Here is a 21,465-nt window from a genome sequence, read left to right as displayed (position 1 = left end):
CGCGAGAAGAAAGACTTGTACTAAATTCACACTGTTACAGGTACCAGCGCTGGCAAGGCGGGGAGAGCCGCTGGACGACGCGAGAGAGGCGGAGAGAGAGGGAGAGAGAGAGAAAATTCGGCGACACGCGACTGAGACGCGTGCCGCCAGATACGATCCGACCTTTGAACTGACTCCTCGCGAGACGCTCAGTACTTTCGGGAGATAGCTGTTAGGAGAGTAAAAGTTGAAGTGTGTGAGTGTGCGTGCGTATACGACATTGCGTCTCGCTACCGCATCCGGAACTGCACCGATGGGGTTCCGACTGCTGACAGCGAACATCAGGGCGATACCGGCTAATTGTAAGTGCCAGCTCTCTCTCTCTCTCTCTCTCTCTCTCTCTCTCTCTCTCTCTCTCTCTCTCACACTACACTCGCCAGGGCTCTCCTTATCCTCCCTCGTACCTGCGACCTCGCTTGCTCGCATGCAAGCCCTGTATATAGTTTGTCAATAAACGCTGTGACAGTTCCTCAACAATCTCGACAGTCGTTATTTTGCATGTTCCTACGCGTATACTTGTACCTCGCTCCATCACCGACCCAGCCGCCTCCGCGGGCTTGCGTCTCGCATATGTACGAGATCGCAGCATAACTGGCCTGGCCGGAACCTATTCAGCACTAGGTGCTATCCCGACTACTCTCTTTCTCGAGAGTAACGAGGTCTACGGACCTTGATTATAGCGGAGCTGGAAACTGAGCAACTGCATCCAGTACACCGTTATATTATATATGTGATTATTACCTTTTCAAAATGTTGGTTGGTCTGCTGACTACACCTACACTTTTAAGTCTTTTAATTAAATTAGACTTATACACTAAAACTTATACCCTAAAACTTATACACTAAACTACTGTTTTTACAGTTGTACACTACACTAACTCATTTCTTTGGCAGTGTAGTGAGTCCGTATTACAATCTGGGCATAACCAGAGTCCACACCACCACCGTTCACGCTGCATTAAAAAGCCGTCCGCAACCGAAGCAAAAATCTCTATTTTTGAGTGGAAGTTCTACTGGCGGTACAGGTAGGTTGCGTCGCCGAGTACGGGTTAATCCTGCCATGTACCGCATTCGTCGCTCCCGCGCACGCCTAATTTTGCCCTCCATTCTGCTGACGTCTCGTCGACGCTTAAGCCGGAGCAGATGTAGGTGCACGTGCCACAGGTGTTTGCGGAAGCCGAGAAGCCGATGCAAGCGGGCTTCTCGTTCCGGATCCCTTATATGGCTTGTCTGCTTCGTTGTCGCTGCTGATGCTACTGCTACTGCTGCTGCTGTTATCATATTGATCCATTCGCTCGGGATCGCTGCGACGCTTTCGACACCCGAGTCATCCATCTCATCCTCATCCGGCTCTTCATCTTCCTACTCCTCTGCGTCGACGGCCTCGTCTTCTTCAGCAGCTTCTTCACCCTCCTCAGAATCCTCTTCCTTCTCAGCCTCCTCGAGAAGTCGCACCCTTGCAGCTTCCTTCTCAGTTCGTGCATATTTCCGTTCAATCGGCATCAGTATGTTTATGTGCCGCGCAAACAGATTAAAAGCAACTCCGTCACCGACAATGTGCCAATCATTCGTGTGTGATGGATCGAGCGTTATCGACAGCAGCAGCAACAGTAGCACCACTACAGCCAACATCAGGTCAGCAGCAGCGTCATTACTATCCCATTAGACGAAAGTATCTGGATATATTGAAAGTGCTGTGCTGTCATCTTGACACGACGCAACGCACAGCTCTGCTGCGTCAAGCCTGTCCCAAACTTGTGATAAGCCTGATCGAATGTGTACTGAATATTCTGCGTGGAAACGTACTACTGAGCAGACGTTATAAGAGCAAGTTACGTAAACACGCACCATTACTGCGCAAAATCATAGCTCCGGGACAGACGATAGAGACTCGTAAGAGACTTTTAATTAAAGCTTAAAACCTTGTGCCGGTAATAGTGAAACCTGTTTCATCAGCATGGAGCATGCTAGGTAAATGATTTTAGTGCTTCAAGAGTGTATCGAGAGTGTGAGACAGCAGCAGCAGCAGAAGCAGCAGCAAAAACGTCAATGTTTACCAATAACAGCAGCAGCAGCACCACCACCACCGTCAAAAACGACTATCACAGACGAGTGTGAGGCTGGTAGTAGTAATGACAACTACCTCAATCATCGTTTATAGCAATATTTGTCAGCCTTACGTGACAGGTGGTATTTGTTCACGACTGCTACGTGCTGTGGCTCTTCAGTTACATGATTATATTTACGGTAGAACGCAAATTCAGAACTTTACCCCATCAATGTGTCTGCTCTTGCTGTTCTCGTCTTTTTAGTCAATCGAGATAGATATAAGAGGCGAGCATGGACATCCCATTTGACTACGGTGCGTTAACGGTGATACTTCATTTTAAGTGCACAAATTAAAAATGCCTGACTACAGTATTTTTCTTGCCAACTAAATCGGCTGTGGTTACGGTGGTGGGGATAATTACGTTACAATTGGTCGTAGGCGTTATCCGACTGGCGCGGGCATTAGCAGTCATTTAAAAGGTTGATTTTGCGGTGCTTTACCTCTTGTAAGGTGTGGCGCTAAGTCTGTCGGTAAAGAGGCTGCTCGTGCTAGTACAAAGATCATAGATGATGTGGTGAACAAAAACAGGCTTTTTAGAGAGGTGTTAAGTAAGCGCGTGTACGAAAGTGGGGATAATCTCAAACGCAAAGCTGATCAAATAATGAATAAAATCATGGCACCAGATGAATAGGAGGGGAAAAAGGTGGAGGGTGGTAAGAAAAAGAAAACTAAATATAAGAAGGCACAAATGACACGAAAAGCGCAGTCAGACTCTGTTCGTGGAGCTGGTGCTGCGTGGCAACTACGCAGAAAAAGAAGAAGAGAAAGAAATCTATAACTAAAGCAGCATTGTCAGCAGTAGCTAAAGATATCTTTGTCAACTAAAAGGCTCTCTTTTTGAACAGTATACCTACTTACTATACCAGCTATATAAAAACATGGTTTTTCTCTTTGAATGACCGCCAACACAGACGGTAATTGAGAGTTCTCATTGGGTGCAGTATAAGCCAATCTCGTCACTCACCGACCAAGCACCAATAGAATTTGCGATACCTGGCAACTGTGAATATCTAGATTTAGCGCATACAATGCTGAGTCTACGTGTGAATATATCACCGACGAAACGATTAGAGAACGACGCGTCATTACCAGTCGTCGGTCCTGAGAATAATTTTATGCATTCGCTGTTCAATCAGCTGGATGTATTTTTCAATCAAAAACCAGTATCACCACCAAATTACGCCTACGCATACATATCGTACATTGAGACGTTATTAAATTACGGACCAGCGGCAAAAAACTCTTGAGCAGCGTCTTGTGGTATGATGATACGGCCGGTAAAATGGATAACACTGAGGCCGGTGTTACGTCCTGAACACCGATTTAAAATCAGTATAAAGGGCGTACCAATATAGCCTAGTGGATAGGCGCTCTCTCTCTCTCTCTCTCTCTCTCTCTCTATATATATATATATATATATATATATATATATATATAATATTTATAGTAGTTCGACCTACCGCATAAAAGTCTATAGCGAAGAATAATTTTCAAAGCCAAAATACTGCATTAGATTTATTTTACTTTTTTTTTAAGTGGCATTTGGAACTCGAAAATTCATGGCCTCATCTACGCAAGCCTTCCACGCTTCCCTATTTTGTGTCAACCCCACCCAAGATGCACCCCTCCGATCGACACCCACCCGTCCTATTTCTACTAGATCCGCTTTTACGTTGTCCTCCCATCTGCGTCTAGGTTTACCTAGAGGTCGCGTTACCATCGGCCTGCCCTTCATGACACGCACTGCCGTACGGTCGTCTCCCATTCTCGCTACGTGCCCTGCTTATCCCAATCTGCGTGATTTTATTATTCTGTTAATATTTTGTGACGAGTACAGATTGTGTAACTCATCATTGTGTAGTCTCCTACATTCCCCGGTTTCCTCATCTTTCTTCGGCCCGTATATTTTTTGCAAGACTTTATTTTCAAATACCCTAAAACGGTTGTCCGCCTGCTTAGTGGGAGCCCACGTTTCGCACCCGTACAGAACCACCGGCAGTATTATTGTCCTGTATATTCTTATTTTAACGTTTTTAGACAACAGCCTTGACTTAAGTAAATTACTCACGGCGTAGAAGCAAGCATTAACCGAATGGAGTCTCTTGTTTATTTCGACATTAATCTCGTTTCTATCATTTATGGTCGTACCCAGATACCTGAATTCGCTAACCTTTTCAAAAGTAAAATTCCCAACTCTGAGATCTCCCTCCCCTCTGCAGATGCCTAGTTTATCCACAATCATGTACTTTGTTTTTGATTCACTCACTTCTAATCCTGTATACTCTGCCGCTTTCATGAGAATTTCCACGTTTCTTGCTACCGTTTCCCTACAATCCCCCAGTATATCCAAATCATCTGCGTAGCCTAGTATCTGCGTTGTTCCATTAAGCGTTGCACCTAGCTGGCTAACCTGCATTTTTCTAACGACGTACTCTAACGTTAAGTTGAACAGCACCGTAGAGAGCCCATCCCCTTGTTTTAAACCATCGCGTATCGTGAAGGGTTCTGATACATTACCGCCTACTCGGACCTTTCCCGTGCTTCCGTTCAGACATATTTGAATCAATCTCACGAGTTTTTTTGGTACACCGAGAAGTACTAGAATTTGATACATTTTGCTTCGCTTAATAGAATCATACGCTTTTTTTAAATCTATAAATAGTTATCCTTCTATATCTTCTGCGAATGGAGTGAGTCTAGCTTGTATTACTTTTGACAGAACTTTGTAGCACGTTGCTAAAAGTGAGATACCCCTATAGTTATTGCAGTCTGTCTTATCCCCCTTTTTAAAAATCGGTATAATGATAGATTCCTTCCAATTTTCGGGTATTGTTTCATTTTTCGAGATGGCACATACTAGTTTATAGAGTTTACAAGTAAGCTCGACGCCCCCATATTTGAGTAACTCAGCTGGTATAGAGTATTTTCCCGCTGGTTTATTGTTTTTTAGTTTTTTAATCGCGGCCTCTACTTTTTGGTAGCTCGGTTCCTCCACGTGCAGTTCAGCAGTGTGTATTTCGTCCCCTAATTCTTCGCTATTTTCGTGCACGTTTAATAATTTATCGAAATAGTTTTTCCACAGAGACAGTAATTCGTTGTCATTTCTTACGAGGTCCCCGTTTTCGTCCTTCATCAATTGTGCTCTACTCCTAAAACACTTTCTGATGGCGTTAATCCCTCTGTACATTTCGCGGGGGTTATTTTCCTTACTGTTTGTTTCTATTCTCCTAATAAGATTCTTTTGATACTCCCGCTTCTTATTTCTGTTGATCGCACCCGCCTGTTTCCTTACGTTAGAATACTCTTCTACGGTCCCTGTGAACGCTTGATAATCTTTTTATTATTTCATAACTCGAAGGAGAAATTAGAATAATAATAAAGTTAAATATAAAAATAAAAACTAAACTTGTATGAGAAAAACTTGATGATTTAATAATTGTTGTACTTATTATCTGCGCGCACTGATGTTTATAAATTTTTCAATATAAAGCGTGCGTAAAAGGCATTTAACAGGCATTCATCATTTGAATTATCACGTAATAAATTAAATGATCTATCACGTTACTATTTGGCGTGATTTCTCACGTTAAAAATCAGGTCAGAAATCACTCATAAAATTAAAGTATTTGTTTTAATTAAAATAAATTAAATTATTTTATTTTTACTAAACAATTATGAAAAATAGATTTGTTGCTAATTTAAATAAATTGACCGCAAAAAGTTAAAAACCTGTCCTAGCTGAGGATAAAACCCTGGTCTTTAACTTCACAATCCATTCTCTTACCTGAGCTATTTGTGCTGTAAGCCTTAAAATTCTATGCTATCCTAGTGGAAATGGATTTTGTGCCAAAGTTTGCTAAAGTTTGCCAAAGTCTGCCGAAGTTTGCCAAAGTGTGCCAAAGCATTCAAAATTGGAAAAAATAAATACTTTTGCACACTTTGGCATACTTTGTCACATTTTAGCACAGTTTATCGCACGTCCTTAAAAAGTCCAAATTAATTACATTTTGAACGTGTTAATTCGTTACTTCATAAGTAACATGCCATGCCATCAAATATGCTGATCTGCAATATTCTCTGCCATAGTGTGCTATACTGTGACACACGGTGCTACACTATGCCATACTGTGCTATACTGTGCCACACTGTGCCATACTGTGCTACTCTGTGCCATACTCTGCTAAAATAGAAATACATATTATTTGCTTTTGTACAGCACGTTTATTACACTGTGCCAAAGTGTGTAAAAGTGTGCCAAAGTGTGCCAAAGTGTGTAAAAGTGTGCCAAAGTGTGCCAAAGTGTGCCATAGTGTGCTATACTGTTTCACTTATCCAAATTTGAATACTTTGGCACGCATTGGCACATTTTGGTACACTTTGCCACATTTTAGAACACTTTGGCACATTTTGGCATATTATGGCACACGCGATTACTTCCACTGGGGTACTTTTACCTGAAAATATGTTACATTTCTAACTTTGTACAGTTGACACGTGTACTTTAAGATAAAAAATTGAAAAGATCTAAAATATTTTCGAAGTTAAGATTGATATTTGTAATCTAAATTTGATATTAACACTATATAATATAGTATAGAAAAATCATTCTGATTTATAAGGATTAGAACACAATACAAATGTATGTTTACTTGATAAATTAATTTCTTTTATTATGTAATAAAATTATGTAAAATTATTTTCCTTATTTTATCAAATAATAGCAGATAGTCGATATACGTAAATGATATATTACTAAGATTCATATATGATCTGCAAGTCATCATTATTAGTACAAGTAGAAATGGCTAAGGGAGTAAGATAATGGATTGTGAAGTTGAAAACTAGGGTTTAAGTCTCGGTTAGGGCAGAGTTTTTCACTTTTTTGCGGTCAATTTGTTTGGATTAGCATCAACAAATATATTTTTCGTAATTGTTGAGTGAAAACAAAATAATTTATTTTAATTAAAACAAATACTTCAATTTTATAAGTGATTTCTAACGTGATTTATCATGTGAGAAATCACGCCTAATAGTCACGTGATAAATCACGTGACTATTCAAGTGATCTATCACGTGGTTAATCGTGTGATCAATCACATGATTTTTCTCGCTAGGGTGAGTATGCGATCAATCGAGCGACGATTTCTTTTGAACTTATAACAGAACTTATAATTTTTCTAATAAATTATTTCTACTTATCAGACGTAAAATAAGCATAATAATATAAAGAATACATATATAGATAAGAAAACATGATACACTCATGTGGACGGAGCCAAAACTTATAGTTGCCAACATTTTACCTTTTCAAAGCTGTTTTTTCAAACCGATGAAACTCCCTTAATATTTAGTGTACTATAATTGTCTATTATTTTATTATCTATTATTTTTGACACCTACATTATTTAATATTGTGAAGTAACGATAAATAATGGCGTAAAGATACAAATCGATATTTTTGATGTTAGATTTCTTAATTTATGATGGCCATGGGTGATTAGGCAAAGCGATTTTATGTCCTTTTTCCTTAACACACACACGCACAGCACACGCACGTGAGCACACACAAACAGATATACGTAGGCATAAATAGATTACTTTCTTGTAATTTATAACTCTGCAAATAGACATTTATAATGTCAAATAAATGTAATTATTGTATCATTTACAAGTTTTAGGACATTTTTACAATATTTACAAAGATGATACCTAGTAAAAAAATATTGTTTTGAGTTGCGGCGCCACTGTAACGTAAGTTACAAAGGGCGTCAGGAATCAGGGTGCACTATCTGTCCAAAGAGATACAACCCTTAACCATTCTTTTTGTTCTGATGTAACTCAATATTCCATTGTTAAAAGCTCAGATCGGATCCACATTTTATACTGATTTGAAGGGTTGAACTCATTTCATAGTAATGTTACAGAAAATTAACTTTTTGCGTATTAATCCCTGTAAATTAGTTCATTAGATGTAGAAATTTAAAATACCATTTTTAGTATTATGAATATCTGAAATATAAAACTCGGTGTCTGTAAAACAGCTTTTTGTATCATGTTACATTGCTTTTGCGTATTTATTGCACCTTTTTACGTGACCCTTCTTTATTCCAACTCTAATGCGTTTTATGCTTCTTGAAACATGTTTGATTATTCTTTTACAAAAAAAGTATCTGTATATTAATTGTAAAATATTTTAAAATCTTCAAAAGAAATTGTATCGAAATTTAGTAAATTATTACTTATTCAAACACGCTACAAGTCTATAAAATGTGTCCTCTACAAACGAAAATATTTTTAGAAAATATTTATAAAATGTTTTAAAATGTTTTTAGATATATTTTATAACGATTTGTATACATATTTTTATTAAACATTCACGCAACATTATTAAATATTTAAAAATCTTTTAAATCAAACGTATCACAAGCTTGTAATTTAATATCACCCTAGTGGAAATGGATTGTGTCCGAAAGTGTGTCAAAGTGTGCCAAAGTGTGCCAAAGTGTAATAAAGTGTGCCATGTCGTGCCAAACTGTGCTATACTGTGCCATACTTTGTCAAAAAAGAGATGTTTGTTTCCGAAAAACCCATGTGTGTCAAAGTGTACCAAAGTGTGCCAAAGTGTGCCAAAGTGTGCCAAAGTGTGCCAAATTTCCGAATTTGAACACTTTGACACACAATTATTTCCACTAGGGCAATTTCAAATATTCTTCAATTCCTTTAAAGTGTGATAAGAAAACATCATTCAAAAATATGTTATTCCTATGTTTTTTTGTTAACCAAATCAAAATGTTTTTAAAAAATATTCATAAGATATTTCATAATATTTCTCATGCATGTTTTATAACAATTTATGTACATTTTTTTATAGTCAAGCAACATTATAAAATATTATTAAAAAATATGCTTTAATCAATCAAAAATATGTTAAAAATATTTTTAAAATGTTTTTTAATATTTTGTTTATAATATTTATAATAATGCTTTTTAAAAATATTTGATCAATGTTTGGGTCATATATTTGACAACATGAAAACATTTATGTCACAGTTGAAAAATATTTTAAAAATGTTTTAAAAATATTTTAAAACACAAATCTTTTCAAATTTTTCTTGCTATTATGGAATACATTGCAAATTGCAAAACTTGAAGTTTTTATGTATTGAACAAAAATTCTGAATTATAAATAATGTAAGACTCATTGGAAAATATCAATAACATAAATAATTCGCAAACAGACAATAATCAGAATAACAAACAATTAATAATATACTTAGATGACAAACAAGTAACAATATAAAAAACGTAAAACCCTGCTAAAAATAGTCGATAGAGATCGATTACATTTTTCAATCGAATTTTAAGCTATATCTTAGTTAATTAAAATTGATAAAATAAGACTCGATGAAATTTCATAAGAATAAATGACTGTCAGTTTATATAAAGGCCAATCAACTGCCAGCAGACTAACCTAACTTACGTAAAGGCCATATTACACTAGCAAATTTTCGAATAGTTCGTTGCAGATGTTTTGTCCGTCGAGTGTACATGCTTAATCACAAGTCACATACTACATCGTACACTGAATCATAGACTGAAGCACGTGCTTATCATCTGCTCTAACATTTGCCATACCACGTATATAGTAGTGTGTTGAAGTATGTGACTTTTATGACCCTCTTTAACATGTAAATATCACGCATTAAAGCACGTACATTCTATTATATTTTTACGCTACAATAAAGAATAGAAAATTTAGAAAAAAAAACTTTTTTCAGTCGGGATTTGAACTTGGTCCTTCGGATCCAGAGTCCTTTACTTTACCGAGTGAGCCAACGACCTTCTGTGTTACTTCGACGACTCACTTATCTCTGATTTAAAACGGAAATATCAAATTCCTTATTTACCAATAACCCGCCGGAGTTCATTACCATGCAGAACCTGAAGCACTTCCACAGCATCTACACTTAACTTGCGATACTATTTTTGCACTAATACTAAATACTGTACAGAGAATTTCCGTATTAAGAATTGTTAAAAATCAAAACAACTTGTATATTCTAAGCGGCCGCGATATCGTAACAGTAAGCAAAATACTAGAAACATTAGCGTAACATGAGCGTATTAAAGTATTTCCAACTATGAGAATGCAAAGTGGACTCTGAAAATGTTATTCGCAGCATAGTATTAAACCAAAACGATGCTCTATAGACATTTGCGGCGTAGTATATATAATCTACTTTTTCCAAAGTTGAACTGGCTGACTTGGAAAAAAAGATAATCGGGTGGGCTAAAGTTAAAAACAATTTTCTGAACAAAATAGTACAATAATTAAAATTAATTAATAGTATAATAATTAAAATTGATAGTATAAGAATTAAATTTTGAATTCGAAATTCGAAACAAAAATACTCTAAACTCATTTTAACTAATTTTTTCGAATTTTAATTTTTCTAAATTTTTGCCGTCAAGTTTAATTAATTATTCAATCACTGATTATTATGAAAATGAAGACGCTAAAATTTTAGTAAACAAAAAGAAAAATATGATGTCTGAATATTATCTAGTAAGCAACGTGAAATTTTTATATTATCAAAAAAATTATCTTTGCATATAGTTATTTGTCACTGGCGAGAAGATTGACGTGATTTTGTTATGTATTTTTAATTTTAGCTGCTTAAATCCGTCAAGTCACGCCTATTCGTGACCTAAGTAGTCCATTATTGCACTGTGTATATAGCTAACCTCACGGTACAATAATGGACTGCTTAGATCACGGATACGCGTGACTTGGCAGATTTAAGCAGCTGTGCTATAAAATTGTATACGATACTCGTGAACTAAGCAGCCCGTTAATGCACGGCGTTTTATCACCCTCGCTGCGCTCGGGCGTTATTGCACGCCGTGCAATAATCGGCTACTTAGGTCACACGTATTCTAATATACTATTATAGTACACAAAGTTGTTTTTAGTAAGTATGCATATGATTTACTCTATACACACGTAGACTTTAAGACAACGGGACGGCAAGTAAGCATTAAAAGAATAATTTTGAAAAGTACAACCATCTTATTTTTCATATAAGATGAAAATTCGCTTTGTGTTTAGATGATTCTTCTATATACTTAGGAGGAAATTACTTGATTTTTTTAAATTTATGATTTTGCTTATTTTTTTTTTGCACAAGATGATTTGGATTAGTTTTAGAACATTCAGATTAGATAAGAGAATCATGAAACACAAAGCAGATTTTCACCTTGAAGTTATAGTGAGATTGATTCTCCTTGGAATGAAGTAATGATTTTTGTCAGTGTGCTGATTTTTAACACTTGACATTTTTAAAACTGATTTCACTACATTTATTAGCGTATATTGATGAAAATACAGAAAAACTTTTGTAAGTTATAAACATTAGACAATTTCTTTAAGGATTGCATAACTTGTTAAAGGAGAAATCATAATTATAATATACTAAGATACAGAATGGTGAGGATGGGTACAAAACTTATACTTGCCAACATTTTACCTTGTAAAAGGTGTTTTTTTTAACTGATTTCATAACTTTTTGATAAGTTTCAAATAAACTTATAATGAAATGTTTAAAGAAAAATTCAATTTGAATTACACAGCATAGCATAGTTAAAAGTTTAGGTTCGATTTTTGCAAAATTTACTATACCTGCACTAAAATGCATTAGATAATACTTTATGCACTTTGTCTTCAACAAGTTTTAATACCTTTATTCGTAATAAGAGCAGTCGTTTTTGAGTTATTGTTGAAAAACCTCATTTTGACCATTACAATTTTCAATAATGAACAAAAAAAGTATTTGACAGCTGAAAAACTAAATTATTTGTAATAAGTTGCTCGATTACAACAATATCCAATTAAAAAATTTTAGGGACATGATGCTAGGAGTTACATTTTTGAAAAACTGCTTCTACGCGAAAATACGTCAGATGTAATTTATGTATTTTAATATTTGCAGTAGTTTTTGAGATATTTTTAAAAAACCATGAATTCGCCGTTATTATTGTTAATAACCCGTGTGGAAATTTTTAACAGTATTATAACGCAAATCACCGTACGATTATGATACATTTCGGTACATTACTGTAGACTTGTGTACGTTGACGTACATTTGCGTACGTTTTGGGTGGAATTCAGACATTTAATACAGCATTATACGAAATCGTACGCAACCGTAGGAAATTATGCGCGAACGTACGCCAACGTACGCCAACGTACGTGACCGTACGAAAAATTGCTGGAATATACTCATTTATACGAATATGTACAGCTTCATACATTCTAGAGATAAAACAATTTTTATACGTACAATTTTACGTTTCTAAAAGATACTCGCTTGTTCATAAGCGTACGTAAGCGTACGCGAACGTACGTAAACGTACGCGAACGTACGTAAACGTACGCGAACGTATACGTGAACATACGAGAACGTACGAGAACGTACGCGAATGAACGCGAATGTACGTGATCGTACACAATTATACATGTTTATACACAATTGTACAAAAAAGTTATATTTCTCAATTTTCTGATTTTTTTATATAGAAGTACACAAGAGAATTTTTAATGAATCGCGGGAGATATTTTATTCATATTAAATGTTTTATAAAAAATATTCATTTATTTAATAATTACATGTTAAGTAAGTTTACGGATAACTAAGTAAGGATAGGACTGCTAAGTAAGGATAGGACTGGGGATGTTCTCATGAACACCCCGAAACGAACACAAGGGTGGAACACGTAAATACAAAAATTAAATTATTTTTATGCACTTTACTGCAAGATCTCATGTATATTTGCAAATCAAAATTATTTGTAGATCAAAAAACATGACAGATTAGGTTTAAATGGAGTAATAAATACATCGGAGAATAGGAGTACTGTAACACTTTAAAGATAATTATTTAAATTTTTATAAAAAAAATTCGACATTAGATTATGGATGAGATCTCTCGTAATAATACACTATTTAATTTTTTTTCAAATTTCCTATTATTCTAAACACATACCAAATAATGTTTAATAATTTACCAATAATTAGTGGTTTTCTATAGTTCAAGCCATCGCAATGATATACACAACAGTTAAATACTACAAATCACATTGCTCCTTCGTGTTTCTCCCTAATCCTCACTGTACCTCTTTTTCTTTTTACGTAAAAAGCTCTTAAAAAATAAAGCTTCATTCATAGGAGGTAAAATTTGATTAACTGCAAAGTATGTTTACTATGAATAATATATTCTTAAATTCTGCAAGCAGTGTGATTTTATAAAACAAGATAAATCTATGCGTTTATGAACATTGCACAATACAGAAGGAAAAATTATTTTAAGGAAAATATTTAAACATTAATTTAAGATTTGTGTTGGTGTTTAGGTGTTTTGGCATTCTAGGTTTACTACAGTTATAGCAGAATCCGTTACGCAATATTCTATTTCTTGAGAAGGTACACTCAACTATTTTCAGATATTATCTACATGTTTATAGCTTACCTGTTGTAAATAAAACAATAGCTTTAAGACAGCTGTATTCTGCTGAATCGACGTGTAATGCCTTTAATTTTTCAACTTGTTCTTGAAATATTCGTATGTGATCCATAAAAGCTACGACCCGGTCAGCAGCCATCGGTGATGCATGGAGTCCAGCAGCTGCCAAAAGTGGTGCTACATGTAATGGCATAGAGCATTGACTTGCATTCAATACAAACAATTCGCTCCAAACAAGTCTTAATAGAGCAACTTGATCAGTTACTTGGAGGTCAGGAAAAAAAGGTATGTTTTTTGCCCATTCTACAGCAGAAAATAATAATCTAGCAGCAAGTTCGCAGATATTATCGATACCTAAAATGTTATTAGGTTGCATACATTGACTGTACCGAGAATTAGGATATGGCTCAGCTCTCAATAATAAGCTTATGTAAGAAGATAAGTATGAATGTCCATTTATACTAGAACAGGACACGGAATCTCCATTTGTCAAAGTAAATTGTCCTGTAGCTCCAGGGTGACTTTGCTGTGAGGGTGGAACTCGGCCTCTTTGAACAGCTAAAAACAAAGTAACAAATAGTTAAAAAGGTTTAATGATTAATCTCGAGTTTTTAAAAAAATTTCCGTTTGTAACAAAGATAAAATTTAAGAATGTATTATTTACTAAATGTATCTTAAGTAACAAACATTAAATATAGAGAGAGAGATTTTAATAATCTTTACTTAAAATCTCTTAAATTATTAATCTCTCTCTCGTCTCTATAGATTGCTACAAATTTTAATATATATATATATATATATATATATATATATATGGGTGGTTCTCTGTTAAATCAAAGATGAAAATTTTAATTTTTGCCCATACTGTATACATATGTTCTACATGCTGTACCTTTAACACCCCGTACGAGCTCCACAGTACGTATAAAAAATTATAAACTTAAAACTAAGATTATTAAAATAAAATTTTAGATTATACGCGAGTGTTTTGCATTAACGCTCCGGGCCACAGCTGAGCTCACAGCAGCAGAACATCAGCAGCGGCAGCAGCAGAAACAGCGATGGAGCAGGGGAGAGCGCGTATATCTGTATATACCGAGCGGCGAGCGCAGCGGCGCGATAAGGCGCTAGAGAAAAAGTAGCGACGCAGTGGCGGCGCGGCACGCACATTATAATATACTTGTGTGAATGATTTTTGTAAATAGTTGTGAATGTTTGTGTGAATGTAAGAATGTAAGAGTTTTTCCGGCGGCTCGATACTCGCTCTCTCCGTTGCCTTTATAAGGACCTGCGCGGGCTATCTGAGCTCACTAGCCGAAGCGCAACTTAAGCGCCAGCGCAACCCAAAGCGCCTAGTTCCTGCTCTTGATCAACTTATGCCTTGAGGAGGTAAAAGACTAACAAAAAATAAATAAAATTTTCAAAATCAGATACGATAACGCACTTAACGCGTATTGGTCTAACACTTAGAAATATTTCGGTATTTCATAGGACTTATAAAATCTGTCGAGCCTTACCTGATAACGCAACTAAAGCGTATCAGTCGAAAAATACTTCCAAATTTTGAGCGTTTACTTTCAAATTTGACAGTATACCTTCAAATTTAAGAGTTAACTTTCAATTTTAAGAGTTTAATCTCAATTTTGAGAGTATACTCTCAATAATTGACAATATACTCTCGAAATTGAGCATATATTCTCAACAATTGAGAATAAACTCTCAAAGTTGAGCATATACTCTGAACAATTGACAGTGCACTTCCAATGTTGAGCATATACTCTGAACAATCGAGAGTGCACTTCCAAAGTTGAGCATATATTCTCAATAATTGAGAATGAGCTCTCAAAGTTTAGCGTATACTCTCAATTATTGAATTGGTTGGGTTTTAACTCTGAAGCATTGGGAGTTATTGTCGAAAATTGGGAGTAGACTTCCAAACATCGAGAATGATACACTCTTAAATCTTGGGAACAACTCTGAAAAGATTGTAGTTAACTCTCATATATAGACACTAAAAAAATATAGAGTTTATTTTCAGATATTGAGAGTACAAAAAATCTTATAAACTTTATAAATTTGAGATTTATCAGACATTTTTTGGAAGATACTAATAATTGATGATTCTCATAATTATAATAAATAATGCCAAAGTTGATTTTCAGCAATGACAAAGGTAAAAAAAAGAGTTGGCGATGAGTTTTCAAACTAATACATATAATAAATATTAAACATGAAAATCAGAATATCAAATACTAATAAAATTAATTATGCGCAAAAGATACATACATGTAAATTAATATTAATATTATAATAATTTTGAAGTATTATTATCCTAAATCGATGCACATTATTAATAAGTTATAATAGTTTAACAAATACTTTTGATATATATTTTGATTTAATCAGTTTCCACTTTATTAACAAGTTTCATGATATAATGGGATGTATTACTTGGTAAAAGAATACATTTACTACAAATGTCTCGTGGGAAACATGTAATAATATTACTTTCTCTAACGGCAGCACAATAGTCAGATGATGAAAAATTATTGTACGAACATAATGCTTCATTTAAAATTTCAAAAGCATTTCCAATAATGATATATTTTTGCATTCCAGTGACTGTAATTACATTTACAGTTGCTGTGATTTTCATGTAATTTCTAGATGTAAATGCAACTATACTATTATTCCTTTTCCATATTCTTTTATATGAGCTTGCGTGATATAAAACATTATTATAAATAAATCTCTCATATTTTGTTACGCATTCTTTTATACTTTCATGAATCAGTGCTTTAATCGATATTTTTTCAATTAATGAAAGAGTGACCATTGTTCCTTCTCCAAATAAAACTAAGCGATTTTCATCAAATGCTCGTTGTCCAGTTCTACTCTTATACTTTTCCATCATATTGAGATACAATGTTTTTCCCTGAATACTACAATTAGGTCTATCAAATATCCATATATTTAATCGATTGAAAGCGCAAGTATGACTTACAAATTTGCTGTAAAACTGCTTGCGAACTATGCAGCATATTCCTTAAAACGAAATTATAAGATTCAAAAGGGAATGTAGACCATGCTCAAAGTGCTCCAAAATCTTTAACTGCATCTGGTATGTGCAACATTAGGTGAAGATTATATTTCATAATCTGTTTTCCATACAACATTTCTGCTTTCGTAACAAAAAGTTTTATTGCAGACGTAGCTTTCAAAAAAGCACGTTCTTCAATGTTATCACTATTGAATACATTTACAGCATAAACAAATAAAGACCAATGTTTGTAAAAATTAGATGGAAGGATATCTTTTAATGTAGGTAGTGAGTAGTATAGCAAAAAGTTCTTGTATTCAGATGCTTTTCATTTCTTGAGATTTGCAGAAACTCCTTTTACTCCATTAATAGTATTCTCTTCTTGTTGAGCCTGTATTGCATCTCTGAAATGTTGATCTTCCGTTCTTTTTACACCTTCTCCTCCACTGTATACGCGGGCATAACTACCAACAGGAATATGCTCACCTGGATTTAGGCAGAATGAACAGCCGCATACGCCATTATACTGATGAAGGTTCTGTAGTGCGCATCTTTCAACAGAATCCACTGGGGCCAAAATTGTATGAACTTTCACTGTGACTGGTTCATCAGAATTAGGTGGTAAACATTGAAAACCATTCTCATGCAAATCTTTTAATTCGTCAACAAATGGTTTCATAAATAAATTCAAGCCCGGTTTTTCCGCTGCAGCCCACAATCCAGCAAGAAGAATATTTTGGTTTCTTCTGCTGTACTTGAGTTCATTCACAGCGACTTGAATTGGGCACATGGATACCTTAGAAGACTTAAACGTCTGTACTCCATCAGCATTCGATTGCAAAGATATATCATAATTAGAAATGATATTATTTTCTTTTAAAAATTTATATACTGCTCCCCTAGTTACATCGCTCAGTGTTTCATTTGCGTGATTTCTGTTTAATTCATTAAAAAGTGGACTTGAAAATAAGTTAATTAATTGGGATTTCAACGGAATATGTAGAAAAAGTGTCCGTATATGTATATTGATTTTTTTGCATAATACAATTTAATAAATCTCATTAAATGAAATATATACACCTTACATTTATTTATTTTTCATTTCATGAACTATAAGGTCGATGATGAAGAAGAAAGAAATAACGTAAATAGAGAAGTCAATCCGATTATTGAAAATATTGAAATGAATATCGGAGATATAGATGAAAATGATACAGTCCAATCAAATGCTGGTAGTAATGATGATTCTGATAATGTTGATAATATCAGTGTTGAAAATGGCGAACTCAATGAAAACTTAAATGAGGTTTGTAAAATTATAAATTTACTATATTATATTAAAACTCGATTAAGTATAATTTGCTGTAAATATAATTAACGTTCAAAGTTTTTTTAAAGCTTATAAGTTGGCATATACAATAATTAATTTAAAAGTAGTTTTCGATCGTACTAAAAAGTTAATTCTCACACAAGTGTGAAGTTATCACACGACTCGAGAATCATCTTATTTTGCACCTGCATCGAACATATATTTTTTCAATTATGGGTGCGTATATTGCAACTTTAAAGACTTGTGAAATGCGTAAAATTTTACTTTATTTTATTTGAACGTTTTTTTTTTATATACTACTCAGTATAATTTTTTAAATATTATTAAATAGTATTATTTTCGATACAGTGTGTGGGTAAAGTAAGTTGGAAAAGTTGAAATATAAATATTACCTACATATATATATATATATATATAGTTATAACTATATTAATTTTATGAATAGATATTGAATGGACCTGAAATAAATGAGATGTATCCTGATGTAATTGACAATGATGTAGAGGATGATAATGAAGAAGACCAAGTTGAAGAAAACAATTATGCTGACATCACTGCTGAAGTAAACGTAATTTTGAATGATGATAATGATAATGAAGCTGTACAAGTACAAATAAATGAGGTGGTTTTATTTATTTATAAATAAATTATAATTTCAACATTGAATTTTTATAATAATCATATTTTTATTATAGGAAGTAAGGCAGCCTATTTTTGAAGAAGTTTCACTTACAAAGGAGGAAAGTGATTTACTTATCATGAGCTACGTTGTTCGTCATAGCCTTTCAGATGTAGCATTAGAAGATCTTTTAGAGTTGATTAATTGTCATCTTCCAGAAAAATTAAATTACTCTAAGTATAGATTTTTAAAAAGGTATCCTAAATTATCTGAATTGAAGAGTTTTTTTACTGTCCGGATTGTTTAGAGTTATTAACATTTGGAAATGCTTCACACACAAGATATAGGTCTTGTGACAAAGTATTTCTTCTCAATTCATTGAAACGTAACGGACACTTTTTCTACATATTCCGTTGAAATCCCAATTAAATAACTTATTTTCAAGTCCACTTTTTAATGAATTAAACAGAAATCACGCAAATGAAACACTGAGCGATGTAACTAGTGGAGCAGTATATAAATTTTTAAAAGAAAATAATATCATTTCTAATTATGATATATCTTTGCAATCGAATGCTGATGGAGTACAGACGTTTAAGTCTTCTAAGGTATCCATGTGCCCAATTCAAGTCGCTGTGAATGAACTCAAGTACAGCAGAAGAAACCAAAATATTCTTCTTGCTGGATTGTGGGCTGCACCGGAAAAACCGGGCTTGAATTTATTTATGAAACCATTTGTTGACGAATTAAAAGATTTGCATGAGAATGGTTTTCAATGTTTACCACCTTATTCTGATGAACCAGTCACAGTGAAAGTTCATACAATTTTGGCCCCAGTGGATTCTGTTGAAAGATGCGCACTCCAGAACCTTCATCAGTATAATGGCGTATGCGGCTGTACATTCTGCCTAAATCCATATCATATCATATTACTTTGACTCAGGATCTCACACCTGCTGATATGAGGTTAAGGCTACAGTTTTGCCAATGGGCACGACAAATGATTGCTAATGATCGTCACTTTTTTCAATACGTAATGTTTTCTGATGAAGCAAAATTCAAAAGCAATGGAGAGCTTAACCGACACAACTGTCATTATTGGTCGAATGTTAATCCGCATTGGTACAGGCAGATAGATAACCAAAATCGTTGGAGTCTTGATGTTTGGTGTGGAATTGTTAACGGATACCTTGTAGGCCCATACTTTTTCGATGAAAATGTAAATGGCCATAATTTTTTACAGTTCCTGAGAGAACGTCTTCCAGTACTTCTTGAAGAAGTAGATTTATACACAAGAGCAAGAATGTGGATTCAATTAGATGGAGCTCCTGCGCACTATGCTCGAATAGTTAGATAATATCTTAATCAAAATTACCGTGACAGGTGGATTGGACGCACTGGACGTGGAGATTTGGGTGTTCGATGGCCACCGAGATCTCCAGATATGACATCACCCGATTTTTATTTGTGGGGGTATTTGAAAGATGTTGTTTATGAACGTGAAACTACAACAAGGGAAGATATGATCCACAGAATTCAAACCGCTTGTGAAAACATCCCAAGAGCTGTATTACTCAGAACAGTAGAACATTTTCAGCACCGAATTGAATTGTGTATCCAACAAAATGGTGGTGTCTTTGAGCACCTGCGTTGAATTTTGAGCAAAAGTGAGAGGCAAGGGGACTCACTCTAATCAAGCACCCCGAAAAGTGAGAGGCAAGGGGACTCACTCTAATCAAGTACCCCGAAAAGTGAGAGGCAAGGGGACTCACTCTAATCAAGCACCCCAAAGGGAACACAATCCTATTACGTCCACGTCATTGTTCCTGGGTAACGCTAAAGTTAGGATATAAATATGGACTTCACATAACATTTGATATTGCATTTTTGCACTTTTGACCTTACAAAATGGCTTTGAAGTCAGCAAAGCATAATCACATTTTAAGTCAATTATTCTCTTAATGTTTATTACAATAACAAAGTGATAATTCTACGAAAAAATTGAAAGGAAAACAATCTTAGGCTGATACTTCTTATTTGACCTTGAATTGACCTTCTCAAGGTCACTAAGGCAAACTTGAAATGGCATTTCCGACGTAATTTTTTCCGCTGCTTCGTATTCCGAGGTCAAAAATAGGGGTTCCCGTTAAAAAAATACAATGACCATCAAATGATCTTGAAAATCGAGTTCAAGGTCAAAGGTGTTGGTGTCATTAGATGGCCCCTTTTGCTCCCTTCAACTTTTGTCAAGGTCATCTTTCGACATCAGTAAAATAAAACCAGACAAACAGCTGTTTAGCAGATTTTTTGTTATTTGACCTTGAATTGACCTTCTCAAGGTCCCCAAAGCAAACTTAAAATATCCTTTGCGACGTAATTTTTTCCGCTCTATCCCATTCCAAGGTCTAAAATAGAGGTTCCTACTTTAAAAAATCACAATTACCCTCAAATGACCTTGAAAATCGAGTTCAAGGTCATAGGTGTTTGTGTCATTCGATGGCCCCCTTTACCCCCTTCAACTTTTGTTAAGGTCATTTTTCGTTAAAATTAGTTTTTCCATGGTTTTTTGTCGTGGTCGGATTAAAATGAAACACCCTGTATATAGAACGATAAATTGTTAAGAGCATAATGCCATCGTCCTGTTTTATCGATCTACCGACCAAAGTTTGGAACAAGTTTTCAGTGACACCGTTGCTCGGAATGAGTTTTCCTGTTGGAAATCGTATTTAGTAGAGGGTTTCGTAAAGGCCGGGCAAAAGCTTTTACTTCATTTCTCGAGAAAAATTTAATTTATTGATGCAAAACAAT

The 21,465-nt window shown here is 34.8% G+C and overlaps 1 protein-coding gene across 14 annotated transcripts in view; it reads right to left on the bottom strand.

Moving 5' to 3' along the window:
* The window catches only part of LOC100680356 (steroid receptor seven-up, isoforms B/C), a 210,580-nt gene that overhangs the window by 46,491 nt on the left and 142,624 nt on the right, over window positions 1–21,465 (bottom strand). For all 14 annotated transcript variants that reach the window (XM_031925571.2, XM_031925563.2, XM_031925564.2 and 11 more), the window contains one exon: window positions 13,675–14,226. In XM_031925571.2, coding sequence (XP_031781431.1) covers window positions 13,675–14,226 — 552 coding nt within the window. The remainder of the gene's footprint in view (window positions 1–13,674; window positions 14,227–21,465) is intronic.

The sequence above is a fragment of the Nasonia vitripennis genome, assembly GCF_009193385.2.
Source record: "Nasonia vitripennis strain AsymCx chromosome 3 unlocalized genomic scaffold, Nvit_psr_1.1 chr3_random0001, whole genome shotgun sequence".
NCBI lineage: Eukaryota > Metazoa > Arthropoda > Insecta > Hymenoptera > Pteromalidae > Nasonia > Nasonia vitripennis.
This window is presented reverse-complemented; position numbering and strand designations above follow the sequence as displayed.